The sequence below is a fragment of the Monopterus albus genome, unplaced genomic scaffold, assembly GCF_001952655.1.
Source record: "Monopterus albus unplaced genomic scaffold, M_albus_1.0 scaffold311.1, whole genome shotgun sequence".
Taxonomy (NCBI): domain Eukaryota; kingdom Metazoa; phylum Chordata; class Actinopteri; order Synbranchiformes; family Synbranchidae; genus Monopterus; species Monopterus albus.
Genome location: NW_018128191.1, coordinates 305,497 through 319,187, shown reverse-complemented (window position 1 = coordinate 319,187; position 13,691 = coordinate 305,497). Strand labels below are relative to the sequence as shown.

The 13,691-nt window shown below is 43.4% G+C and overlaps 1 protein-coding gene across 1 annotated transcript in view; it reads left to right on the top strand.

Annotated features, from left to right (window-relative positions):
- Positions 1–12,105, top strand: part of LOC109973934 (calcium/calmodulin-dependent 3',5'-cyclic nucleotide phosphodiesterase 1A) — a 24,236-nt gene extending 12,131 nt beyond the window's left edge. Inside the window, 11 exon segments of the mRNA XM_020623837.1 lie at positions 705–821; positions 1,744–1,884; positions 1,975–2,075; positions 2,553–2,678; positions 2,815–2,916; positions 4,653–4,773; positions 6,338–6,419; positions 6,674–6,794; positions 7,588–7,772; positions 8,748–8,951; positions 10,381–12,105. Coding sequence (XP_020479493.1) covers positions 705–821; positions 1,744–1,884; positions 1,975–2,075; positions 2,553–2,678; positions 2,815–2,916; positions 4,653–4,773; positions 6,338–6,419; positions 6,674–6,794; positions 7,588–7,772; positions 8,748–8,951; positions 10,381–10,442 — 1,362 coding nt within the window. The 3' untranslated portion in view covers positions 10,443–12,105.
- Positions 12,106–13,691: the final 1,586 nt, after the last annotated feature.

Here is a 13,691-nt window from a genome sequence, read left to right as displayed (position 1 = left end):
GAAAGAGGAGGTAAGAAGGCAAGTAGGAGGTAGGGTAGGAAAGGAGAAGGTTTCAAGAAAAAAGAGGGAAGAAGCAAAGGAAAAGAGTCAAATAAATATAGGAGATGGGAAGGTGGAGAAGGAAAGTATGAGGTAATAGTGAAACAAAGGTTAAAAGGAAAGGGTGACATAGAGAGAGAATCCAACAAGAAGTAGCAAAGAAAAGCAGCAGGACAAAACAATCAAAAAAAGGGGGCCAGAAGAGGATAAGACAAGGAAGGAGGCATTCAAGGAGAGAAGGAAGTAGAAAAGGAACCAAGGTGTCAGAGGAAACTGAGGGCAGAGAAAGACAAATGAAGCAGGATGCAGAGAAAAAAATGATGAGAATGTGTCTGTACCCCCCCCCCCCCCAAAAACGACCCTGCAGTTGTTTTTCATTTCTGCTTCTCTCATGATACAAAACACACATGGAAGCAGCAGTGCATTAATCACAATATGACCAGCCTCACATCTAGCTGTGGTCTAATGATAATAGTCATCAGTTTCACTGTGTGTGCTGGTTCACCTTCTCCCAATGTGAGCAAGCGTTGTCGCACTGCCCTCTACTGGCAGACCTGCTGCATCACCCTGAACCAGCCTGAGCTCAGCATTACCTGAGCATTACAGCTGTCCCATGTTATGTTATCGCAGGGTGAGTCAGACAAAGCTCTCTGGTTGTTTTACAGGAAGTCGATCAGTGGTCGTTTGATGTCTTTTCCTTCCATGAGGCCACCGGAGACCACGCCCTCAAGTTCATCGTCTATGACTTGCTGACACGCTATGACCTCATCAACAGGTTCAGGGTACACACAGCTTCATATCATTAACACCTGGGGGGCAGAGGTCTTCCAAAACAAATCTGTGAAAAATCTACTGAGTCTTTGGGTATCCCAAGCACAGACAGACCTGACCCAAATAGACCTGAGGATAATTAGACCTGATCCAGAATGTGGTCAACCTGAACAGAGAGAGAACACAAACAGGTAGCAAACTTATTCTGGTAAATACACTGGACTCCAGATGTGTTTCACAGACCACAGAGCTCTAACCTGTTTAATATCTGTCAACCTGTGTGTCCACTCAGAACTGTCTGGGCACTGGACATACTGACACACAGATCCAAGACCAGAAGCAGTAAAATGACCCCACCTGGTCCCAATATAATGAGTCAAGTTTGGGCTCGCCTCCGTTCCTCAGAACCGACTGGACCCATGAAGACCTCTTCTATTAAGTTGTGGTTTTATGAGATGTTATGTGCCTGACTATTTCCAGAAAGTAACTGTACCCAGCCAGGAAAAAGATTGGCTCACAAACCCCCTACAACCGTAAAACAGCCCATGTGACGTCACTTTTTTCTTGCTGGGCCAACATTAGACCCTCTTAAAATGATAAATTCATGCTTTTATCATTACACATTTTTTTGTGTAAAAATGCTGTCAGTCATCCAAGATCCTGGAGTCATAGTCGACGTGATGCACAACTATTACCACCAAACAATATTATGACCTGTCTGACTCAAGGTTTCACTGTCAAGAACCATGGTTTGACTGTGACAGTCCCTTCAGCTGCTTAATGTGTTAATTCCTTTTCACAAAGGGAGTTCCACTAAACATTCAGCAGGCAGTTGGGCTGGGACCTTTCCATGACTGAGGACCCACATTGGCAAAGTGTAGTACTTATGTATAGTGCTAGTAGTATCTATACGACTTGTAGTACTGTGTTCAGATCCCGGTGCAGGCTCTGGTGCCATTTGTTGAAGCGCTGGAGAGCGGATACAGCAAACACAGGAACCCCTACCACAACCTGATCCACGCCGCCGACGTCACACAGACTGCACACTTCCTGATGCTACACACCGGACTGATGGTAATGCACACACACAGTTGCACCGTGGAAGAATTTCTACAGTGTCACTGGTTTAAACACACTCAGCTAACAGTTTGTGTGTGTGCGCAGCACTGGCTCAGCGAGCTGGAGATTCTCGCGATGGTTTTTGCTGCAGCGATTCATGACTTTGAACACACAGGAACCACCAACAACTTCCACATCCACACCAGGTAGTAACAGACTGACAGCCGAATCCCAATGTGCTATAACTTGAAAAATATGGAATCTGATTGGTCCTGATGAAGCCATTAACACTTAATAGTAAAAAGAAATTCCTCATGTCTGGTCAGTTATCAGAGTGTGAGTAAAATATATTCCGAACTAGCCTATTTCTACTATGTTATCTGCTTTTAGCAATGACAAGGATCTATTGGTGATCCCTGGCACCACACTGAAATTCCCGTCTAGAGTATCTGCAGGTTTTGAAATGCCTTAAAATGTATTGAATTCAGTTTCTTACATTCATATACAAAGGTCTTGAGAAATATGCACAATTCATTGTGCACCAAAAAGTAAAATCACTGCATGTTCAAAAACACTGTAATGACTGTAAATGTCATGTGACCAGAAAATAGCAGGAACATGAAAATGCATTTGTGGTTTCTATGTATGAGAGCGTCTGATTGGATGATGTGTCTGTCCGTCAGGTCAGAGGTGGCCATTCTGTACAACGACAGGTCGGTGCTGGAGAACTATCACGTCAGTGCCGCCTACAAGCTGATGGCAGAAGAGGACATGAACATCTTGGTCAACCTGAACAAGGACGACTGGAGGTACACACACACACACACACACACACACACACACACACACACACACACACACACACACACACACACACACAGATTAGCTGATTATTCCTTGTGATCGATTGGTGATGATCCAGACTGTGTGTACCTTTGACTGCAGGGAGCTGAGGTCTCTGGTGATCGAGATGGTGATGTCCACAGACATGTCCTGTCACTTTCAGCAGATCAAGACCATGAGGAACGCCCTGACACAGACACACAGGTCAGTGTTGCAACCACGACCTCTGACCCCTGCAGTTTCAACTTAAATACTATTTAGGTTTGGTTACAATCTACTGGTGGTCAGTGGGTTAATGAAGTAAATTGATTCACAAAGTATTAACTGTATTGTAGAAAGGTATTGGAGCAGTCTGTTTCTCCAGTACGTTCTCAGTGTCTTATATAATTTCTTATTTTCATGACACCTTTTTAGTTTTGCAAGATACTGTTCATGTTATAAAATATTTTCCCTTCACCACTATACTCATTACCTCACGTCTCGACTATTGTAATGCCCTCTATGTTGGAATCTCTCAGTCTCTTCTGCGGAAGCAACAGCTAGTTCAAAATGCTGCGGCTCGACTGTTGTCAAATACTCCTAAGTTTGCCCACATCACCTCCGTGCTTCGCTCACTACATTGACAGTATAGAATTACCTTCAAAATACTTTGTTTTTAAGGCCATAAATGGCCTTGCTCCGCCATACATATCGGATTTTCTCTCCGTCTATGTGCCACGCAGAACCCTGCGCTCCTCAGAACACCTGTCCCTGGTTGTTCCTCGGGCTACAAAAAATGAGGAGAACGCTCTTTTGCCATGTATGGCCCCAGGCTTTGGAACTCCCTACTGGCAGAGCTTCGGGCCGAAACTGAGCTGGCGGCTTTTAAGTCAACTCTGAAAACTCATCTTTTTAGACAGGCCTTTGGTATTTAGCTCGTCCTAATCTTAATCGTTTTTTTCTCCTGTTGTTTTATGCTGTTTCTTATTCTGATAGGGATGTCCTTTATTTTTGGGTTTTTAATACTTTGTAGTTTATTTTGTATAGGTTTATGTTTTATTATTGTCTTGTATTAGTGTCCTTTTGTGAAGCGCTATATAAATAAACTATTATTATTATTACTATACACCAAATTACTCAGGGTTTGCTGCAAATATTTTATGCAACATTAATACAACACTTTTAGTTGGTTTGTTGTTTTAACAATAAAACATTCATGTATTATTAAGATGGAAAAGACCAACTGAATTTAATGGCTACTGGACACCAAATATGACACTTATAAAGCCTTGAACATAGCAGACTGCTCCATTTGGGGCTACTGTGGTTCAATGGGTGGAGCGGTTGTTCGAATCTCGGTGCCTGCAGTCCACATGTCAAAGTCTCCTTCGGCAAAACCCCAAGTTGCCCCCGATGGTTAGCGCTGTCGGTGTTGGCGCCACAGATGGCTGCCTCGGTTCTATACCAGAAACAAATTCCTTGTGTGTAACATACTTGGCCAAATAAAGGTGATTATTATCCTTATCCTGATGGAGACTATCAGTGGGAGTTTGGTGAAATGGCCAACATAAGGTCCTGCAGGCTGCTGGAGCACAGTAGTCTGTGCATCCCTGTGGGGGCCTTCACAGGAGCAGCACAGTCTGAGCAGATTCCACCTTCCCCTCTCTGTCTATCAGTCCTGCTGGTGGGGAGGCAGCTGAAACATCTCCCAGCTCACGCTTGGATGAGATTTTTGGGAAGATGCTGTCATCAGCCTGTCGACATGCAGGGCCGGCACACTGTGATCAAAATAAGACACAGTGACTCATCTGGCATACAGGGGACTGTAGCAAAGCCTGCAGTGTTGGACTTACCAACATGTTAAAGGTTAAACAGTGCAGTGTGACTTTATTACAGTTTATTATTGAATGATTTCTAAATGACTTTTAGCTGAACTGGTGTTTCTCTCTCTGTCTTTGCAGCATTGACAAAGTGAAGGTTCTGTCTCTGATGCTTCACGCTGCAGACATCAGTCATCCAGCCAAGGCATGGCCACTGCACTACCGCTGGACTCACAGTCTGATGGAAGAGTTCTTCAGACAGGTGACTGCCCACTGTGTACAGCAGAGATGTTCTTGAGCCACAAAATGGAAGACGGAGTCATGTCTGAAGTCTTTAAATTAGAGTCCTAGTCAAGCCTCAAGTCTCTAATGTTTCCATTGTAACATCCATCCATCCATCTTCATCTGAGATCGGGTCACGGGGGCAGTAGTCCGAGCAGAGCCTCCCAGACTTGTCTCTCCCCCCACACCTCCTCTAGCTCTTCAGGAGGAACCCCAAGGCATTCCCAGGCCAGCCAGGAGACATAGTCTCTCCAACGTGTCCTGGGTCTGCTCCGAGGCCTTCTCCCGGAGGGAGATGCCCAGAATACCTCCCCAGGGAGGCGTCCAGGGGACATCCTAAACAGGTGCCTGAGCCACCTCAACTGGTTCCGCTCAATGTGGAGCAGCAGCGGGTCTACTCTGAGCTCCTCATGGGTGACTGAGCTCTGCACCCTATCCCTAAGGGTGCGCTCAGCCACTCTCCAGAGGAAACTTATTTCTGCTGCTTGTATCCACAATCTCATTCTTTCGGTCATGATCCAAAGTTCATAGCCAGAGGTGAGGGTAGGAACGTAGATTGACCGGTAAATTGAGAGCTTCGCCTTATGATTCAGCTCCATCTTCACCACAACGGACTGGCACAGAGACCGCATTACTGTGGACGCTGCACCGATCCATCTGTCAACCTGCTGCTCAATTTTTCCCTCATTAATGAACAAGACCCCAAGATATTTAAACTCCTCCACTTGAGGGAGCAACTCCCCCCCAACCTGAAGAGAGCAATCTACCTTTTTCCGACTGAGAATCATGGCCTCGGATTTGCAGGTCCTAATTCTCATCCCTGCCACCTCACACTCGGCTGCAAACCCCTCCAGTGCCCGCTGTAGGTCTTGAACTGATGACGCCAACAGATCCACATCATCCGCAAAGAGCAGAGACGAGATTCTGCAGCCACCAAAACAGGCACCCTCCGTTCCCTGGCTGCCCCTAGCAACACTGTAACGTGTCTGTTCTAAAAGCATTTTCTATTTTTGAGCTGGGTCCAGTGTTCCTCTGACCTGCCACAGAGCATTTAATTTTTCCATTGCTGAATTGTAGTTGCATGCTGTATGGTAGCTACAACAGAAAAACAAATGTTTTTATTTGACAATCTACATATAGGCTTTGTAAGCTGTAAAGAGGGCAGAAACTGGATGCCAGTAGCTTTAAAACCAGGTCACACCTGGAAACACACCTGAGACAGAAACAAATAATCTGTGTTGAAACAATGAATCTTGACCTCTGTATACCAGTATTACATTAGTAAACGTGCATGAATTACTTCTCTGTTAAGAACTGTCTGAGATGGTCCTGGCAGTCTGGACATGTGTTAATGCCAGTTTTCTGTCAGACCCCAGCAGTGTTTATCTCATGTATTCCTGACAAAAGACAAGCTAGTCAGATGTGGTTTTCTTCAACAGCACCATGTTTCTCTTTGTTTTAACTTACACTGTTTGCTTTGTTTGTCATGGTGAAGTGGTAAAAAGCGTTTGGAGCACTTGTTCTTGTTCTTCTGTCTTTTTCAGGGAGATAAAGAGGTGCAGCTTGGCCTTCCCTTCTCTCCTCTGTGCGACCGCAAGGCCACCATGATCGCCCAATCACAGATAGGTATGAACTACTAACATATTCTGATCGTACTGCTGACTACTGACTGGAAACTGTTTGTTTTGGTTCAACAGTGATACCTGCTGGTGCTCCAAAGAACTAAACTTGTTCTATTGATCTCTAATAGGGCTCTATGTTTCTCTCTATGTTTTTAAAAGAAGTGATGCCACTGTTTGTCACTTATATTAGTTTTACCTCCTCCTACTGCTCTTTCTCTCTTCTCTCCATCCTGTGTGTGCTCCTCTATCTGCTTACAGGTTTCATAGACTTTATTGTGGAGCCGACCTTCAGCGTTCTGATTGACACGACAGAGAAAGTGATTGGTCCTCTGATTGAAGAGGAGAGGAAGGCTAGAGAGACTGGAAACAGAAGGTCCAGGTACCTATACTATAACTACTACTTCTGGCACTGCCAGACCAGTAGTTTTCCTGAGTGAGTGTAGATTTAAGGTCAGGTACTGAGAAGTGATTCTGAACCAGAACCTGTTCTGATCTCAGGGCTTGGACAGACATGAAACTCTCCTGGTTTAATCATTATTATGAAAGATGAGCAACAGTATCAGGAAATGTCCGGTTGTTTGATGAAAAGACAGAAGCCCGTGGACATAAGAATAGAAGGAGGGAGGTCACATACAGATCTGGTTAGTTACACTGTTACCTCCAGTCTAACTCAAAATCAACTGAGGGAACAAAGGGACAGAGACTGCACAGATAAAAACCATGTGAACAACCCTGTGGGAGGTCTGCCCTCCAATCCCCACTCCCACACCAGGGAGAAACAACAATGATGTGGAAGCCCCTCTGTGGGCTTAATATATTTCATTGGAAACTGTCTGAGGTTTTGTTATTTGAAGCCTCTTGTGAAGAAGCAGCAACAATAGACTCTATTCAAGCTCGACTGAAGTCTGCTCAGAAGCTCAAGTGACTTCTTTATGGTGTTTGTAAATGTCGTTTTATGTGTATTATAGTGTCATATACAGTAAAGTAAATTGTGGGGTATGTGTACTTAATGTTCTAACTTTTTGTGTGGCTATAGAAACATTTAGAATTTATGATAAAGGACTTTTAGAGTATGATAAATATTGCCTTAGTCTGGCCTTGAGGCCTTGGCCAAAGCTTAATGGTTTCAGGCCATGTGGATGCTAATGATCCATAACTCAAGTCTGCTTCAGTCTAACAGGAACTGGCTCTGTTACTGTGGAGTCGGTGCAGAGGCACAGCAGTGGTCGCCATGGCAACAGCGATGACGGACAGATGGACTTTTCTCTGACAGCCATCGACCTGCCGGCTCTGAAGGTCCACCTGTCTGCCGTCATCACCAGCAACAAGGACCGATGGAAGGAGCTGTCTGTACATGGTACACACACACACACTGTGGTTTTTCTATAGCTGTGAGGACACACTGCCATAATGTGTGTCCTTGCCATTACTCTAACTTTATCCATCACAACTATATGCCTACCTCCAGCCCTAACACCTAACCTGAACCTGATTCTAACCTAAACCCTAAAACCAAGTCTAAACTCACAAACAGTCCTTTGAGGGTGTGAGGACCAGACAGCATGTCCTCACAACAATGGTATCAAACTCGGATTTGTCCACACATTCATAGAAAAACACACAAAAGATGTTTGCTTCCTTGTAAAACAGTGAAGGAGGTAAAATACACTGTATTAAACTGTGAGCATGAATTAAGCAGCTTGCGTGCTTTAACTACTAAACCCTTCACACAAATTAGCATATCAAAATACGTATTGTTGAGCCAGTAAGGGAAGAAAGCTACTGCTCCCTGTTTGTTTTTGGGAAATTCACTTATGGGGAAATGACAGATATGATAATAAGAAGGTGAGGCACAGTACCACATTGTAAGATTTCACTGAGGTGTTGGAAGACTGGTTTCCAAAGCTCAGCCAGGGAAGGAGACAACCTGAACATATGAAGGGGTGAGTGTTTGCTTTGGTTCCAGCTAGGATCCACCTCATGTTCAATTCTGACTAGAGTGTGACGTAGCACTAAGAACTGTATAAGTGTATGGTGTGCATGTAGAGAAGAGGAGTAAAGTCCCAGCTATCAGTTGTAATAACTGACATGAGGGAGCAGCTTGTTCATCAGGTGAAAGATCAGAAAACTGACCATGAGCTTTTCAGGGGAGGGTCTAATGTGTCAACACTGATGGTTGCATTTAGCTCAGATCACTGCTGAAAGTACAGCCTGAAAAATATGGCTGCATAGTTGGTGGAATTGTTGTACAAACAAGCAATCCCACAATGTTATTTGAAACATAATTTGTGATCCTGTAGCCTAAATGTTCCTGTGTGTCTACTATGCACAGAGCTGGCTAATAAGGAGCAAGAGGAACAAGAGGGAACAGAGTCCAACATCAACTCAGACACCCAATCACATGCCTCACCCAGCCACAGTGTCCCTGACGGACACACCTCTGGCCGATCACAGGTCTCCGACAGCTCCCCACCTGATGAGACACACGATGATGAGTCACTTGACCACAGTCGTACGGACCACCTGGCCTGGAACGGTACAAACATGACATCACATGCAAACACTTCATATAACAGACCCCTCACTGATCACTGACTGTTCAATTAAGCCACCAGCTTGAAGTTGGCTGTCTGCAGTAAGTGTCATGTAAATGACAAAGCAGGTTTCTGTAGTCGGGAAAGGGGATTAGGGATCATTATAAAGCTGTTTTTCAGAGGTATATTATCCTCTTGGAGAGTGCTAACGTCTCCTCCATGTATATGCATAACCAGGTGTCTAATTGCATGTGTCTGGCAAAACACTGCAGACAGAAAAGTAGAGGGGTGGAGTGGCTGGATAAAAGGGGACATCATCGCATGGAGCATGGATTTGATCCACTTTAAACCAGACATAACATTACAATCCATATAGGATTTTAGTGAGAAGCTGTTAAAATTTACACCATCAACAACTAGAAAAGTCACAGCATAATGTAATTTCTCTTGTTTCGCATACAACTCACATTGTGTGTGTCAAGTATGTAACATTTAACTTGATGCGATAGTGGCCGGAATGTTAGTACTGTATCAGTTTTACCGGGACAAAAATGTATAATTTGCTTGTGTTGCTGCGGATACATTTGCTACAAACAATGTTAGACATCTGTATGCATATCGCTGAAATGTAAACCTCTTTATTTGACATTGTTTCACTGCAATGCCACAGAAAACCACAGGCTCTATGGCCTCTATATTCATTATTACTGCTGCTCTAACTGGCTGCTGCAACTGTCTCCAGCTTTCGTGACCACATATGATCTAGTTTCAGAGACAGGGCAGGAGGAACGAAGAGGAGTGGAGGGAGAAGAGGAGGGGACTCTGCTGGAGTTTCACTTCACCTTTAATGGTTGAAAATTCGAGGGAGTTAATGCAGCTTTAAATTCAGACAGGTCTTGCTGTGAAAAGGAACTCGGCTACCTCGCTTTCTCTCACTGATCTGTCAGTCTGCTCCACAACAGACACAGCAAAACAAAACAAACAAAAAAGACCCAGGAAGCAGTGTCTTCTATCACAATAGGGTTTAAATCTGAGAGTACTGCTGTTTGTCTATGAGGGCAGGAGGAATATTCACAAACTGAAACCATTTGACTGATTTTAACTGGTCTTTTAGCAGTTTCATACAGATGGTAGATGCAGGATCCTGGATTAAATAGGTTTCAGTACTTTTGTAGATAGTAGCAGTAATATTTCAAATTAAGCTGATATGTTATTTCTCCTGTGAAATCTTATTTTCTGTTGCTTGGTTTTGGCATTTTCCTCATTCATCATCCAAAGCAGCACAAACTCAGTGTAACCCTGCTGCAATGTGGAGGCGGCAGAGAACCATCTCACAAAACTCGGATGTAGCAGCTACATGTTTATGTCCGCTAACATTTTTTAACCCTACATTCTCATTGAGCTGACTTGTTACTGTGGTAACTGTTGCAGGGGCAGGGTCACTGGAGGAGGAGGAGGAGGTTGGTGATGATGAAGTGCCTGAAAACGCCTGATGATGCGCCGTAGTGAACTCACCACTGTATCTGTCGGTGGCAGATCACCGTGGCAACAGACGGCGCGGTGCAGTGGCAACGAGAGTACAGATTCTTCTGTTTAGACACAGCAGCTGACTCAGTGGCCCCTCAGTGGCCCCCAAAGGGCTGCCAGACCTTATGTTTACAACTTGTCATGAAACTATCACATTCAAAGACACAGAATTCATCAGATCACAGCCTCTTAGCAGCTTCATGGTCCAGTCACGCCGGTGAACGTGTTTGTGATAATAGTAATGACTCAGAGCGTTGTCAGTGAAATAGGTGGAAACATTTTAAATAAAAATAAAACAGTGGAAAAGCAAAGTGCATACAGTGGTTGAAAATGTCCTCTTTATGGCTAAATCAGGCTAAATGTTCATTATGTGGTGGAATGAGGCCTGGAGCTGTTAAGAAGCAGATGTGGAGATTTGGTGAGAGTGACAGGTGTGTTACATCTGTAAAGGCTGGTTTCTACTTTGACCTTTTTCCTGGGTTCAGTTTATCAAGCGTGTTGTGCTTCTGGTCGCATCCCAGACAATGGTATCTTCTTTCATGTTAGAGCTGTTTTAGCGATGGATGGTGGATGGATGGCCACCACTTTAACACAGACTGAAATGTTGCAACATTACAATATAAAAACTTCTGGATGGATTGCCAAGAAATTTTGTGCAAACGTTCATGGTTCCCAGTGGATGCGCTGTACTGACCTTGCTGATCCCCAGACTATACATCTTAGTACCAAAATTCAAGGTTCCTAAACAAAGAATGAATTCTCTAATATTTCCTCTAGTGCTACTATGAGGCTGACATTTAGAACTCTCACTAAAATGTCTCAACTACAGTGGACAGCCAGCCATGAAATTGGGTTCATCCATACTGTTCCTGCAGTAAGAAAACCTCGTGCAAGGTCCCACTGACTCCAGCCTGGGTACAGAGACTTTCTCAGCAGTATGCCATGTGACTCGCTGCATATATTTATATAAGGAAGGTAGTTTAAAAATAAAAAAAAACTAATATTGTAATGAACGCCATTTCCCACAAGGCAGGCTAATGCTAGCAGCAGTGTCAGTAGAAAGAAAAGAACTGAAACACCCATAGTTCTGAACATCTGCGCGTTACTGCAACATGGTTAGCCCTAGTGCTAACCTTGTAGTCATACCAGAACTGGCTTAATTAGCTTCTTTTGTTGTGTTACACAGTTGTGCCAGTTTGTTACCAAGTGAAGCCACATACAAACATTGCATAGCTTCTATAAAATTAACTGATAATTTAATTTTGTTAGTGTTTGTATTATTTTGATTTGACAGCCACTGGTGCATTTGCAGCCATTTTAACATCAGTTTGTTGACATGTCTGTAGTTATTTTCACCAAATGGGAGGCACCGTTGTCAGAAACTCCTGATGTTGCCTACTGAGACCCACCTGGACAGTTTTCCTGTTTTACTGCTCATAATTACAGTTTAAACGATTTGATATTAACGTGGCATAGATTCTAGGGGTGGCAGTGAGTTCACTTGTCTGTAATAACAGGAGGAAAGAGATGACTGAATGCTGTAAAAATACCTGTGCTGCAGCACTTGTAGTTTTTTTCTTCCATGGGAGTTGTAGTTTTGAATTTTCAATAACTCCTGTGATGGAATCCATGAAGGGACTGCTGAGCTTTCCGTTGGGAATTCAGTCAAATGACTACAGTTATTATGGCAAGCTGATAAATGAGAAAAAATAGCTACAACTACAAGACACACAGGTCATAAAACCACTTCAAAGATTCAGAAAATGACCCTAAAGGCAACAAAATATACAAAACAACAGGAAACAACACAAAATGTCTACAAAATAACTAAAATAGAGTGGAAACAAGTAGAAATTGGTGTTAAATGACTAAGTAAAAATTCATACCAATTGCTAAAAACAGATACAAAGCTTCTACAAAGGGACACAAAACAACCACAGAAAGTATGTGGTTGCTTCATTTCCTCCTAGAAATGTAGGCAAGGTGGGGGCCTTTCACATGTCTGTGCCCAGGGGCCAGTTGTCTCATAATCTGTCTATTAACCCCAGGATGTCATGACTTTTTAATGACTGTGGAATAAAAAAAATGCATCAATCCTATTATTCTTCTTTTGGTCTCAGCCAAATATATGAAAACATATAGTTTTCTCTTCCCATAAAAATATTTTAATGACCTGGCTGTAAATCAGTGGCGTATGCTTAAATGTATCCAATCAAATGTGATTTAGGGTGAGCTTATCGTCTGGAAGGATGCAAGTGCTGGGAAAAACTGTTTACATTGCCAAAGAATGTGAATGTGACAAACGTGTTCATTTGTCCCTCATCCTTCCTTCTGGGTGAAGGAAGGAACTAAATCCTGCCCACAGGTTGTTTCCACCAGAAACATGTGACACTGTGACTTTACACAAAAGAACAAGGTTGTATCAAATCTGGAGTGAAGTGTCATGTCAGACTGACTCTGCCTGCGCGATCCTGCGTCTGATGTGATGTCACAGGGTGGGCGTGGCCAGAGGTCCCATGTTTAACAGTGTGAACGCAGTAGTGACACACTAGAGTTTACATGTGAACACTTTAAAGGACTTTTTTTTACAACATGGATCATCGTGTACTTTTTGCCAACACACCTACAGTATACTGTATTTTAGCGTAACATTTTATTCTGCATCTTTGTAGAAACTGTGGACACGAGCATTCGGGTGAAACACATGAAGGAAGTGTGACCATGTTCCTGTTTTCTGCTATAAAACCATGTTACTGTCACTTCTCCTAACTGAATAAACAACAGCGCCCTCCATATTGTCACCATGGTGACTGGGCCAACAAAAAACAGTTTCCAGTTTCTATAGCAACGGCCAAAGAGCTGAAGGATGGCACTAACATGGCCGCCAGTGAAAATTTTAGATCTTCTGAGCACTGTGTTTGGTAATGCAATGTGTGCTGTTGTCGTTGTGTGCTCTTTGGCTCTGTGTGTGTGTGTGGAAGATATAGAGTGTGTGTGTGTGCAATGTGCACTGTACAGCTGTTTCCTGTATTATAGTATTAAACAGAACTGCAGTCGCCTCCTGTTGTCATTTCATTTGTCTTGTTTCTTATTGCATGAGAGGTCAAAGGTCACACGGTCCATTCAAGTTTGATATGTGCCTTCGAGTCTCAGAACAGTGGTTAAAGGAGTGTTCAGCATTTTGGAAAATTTGCATCTTTGAAACTGGCTTTAAG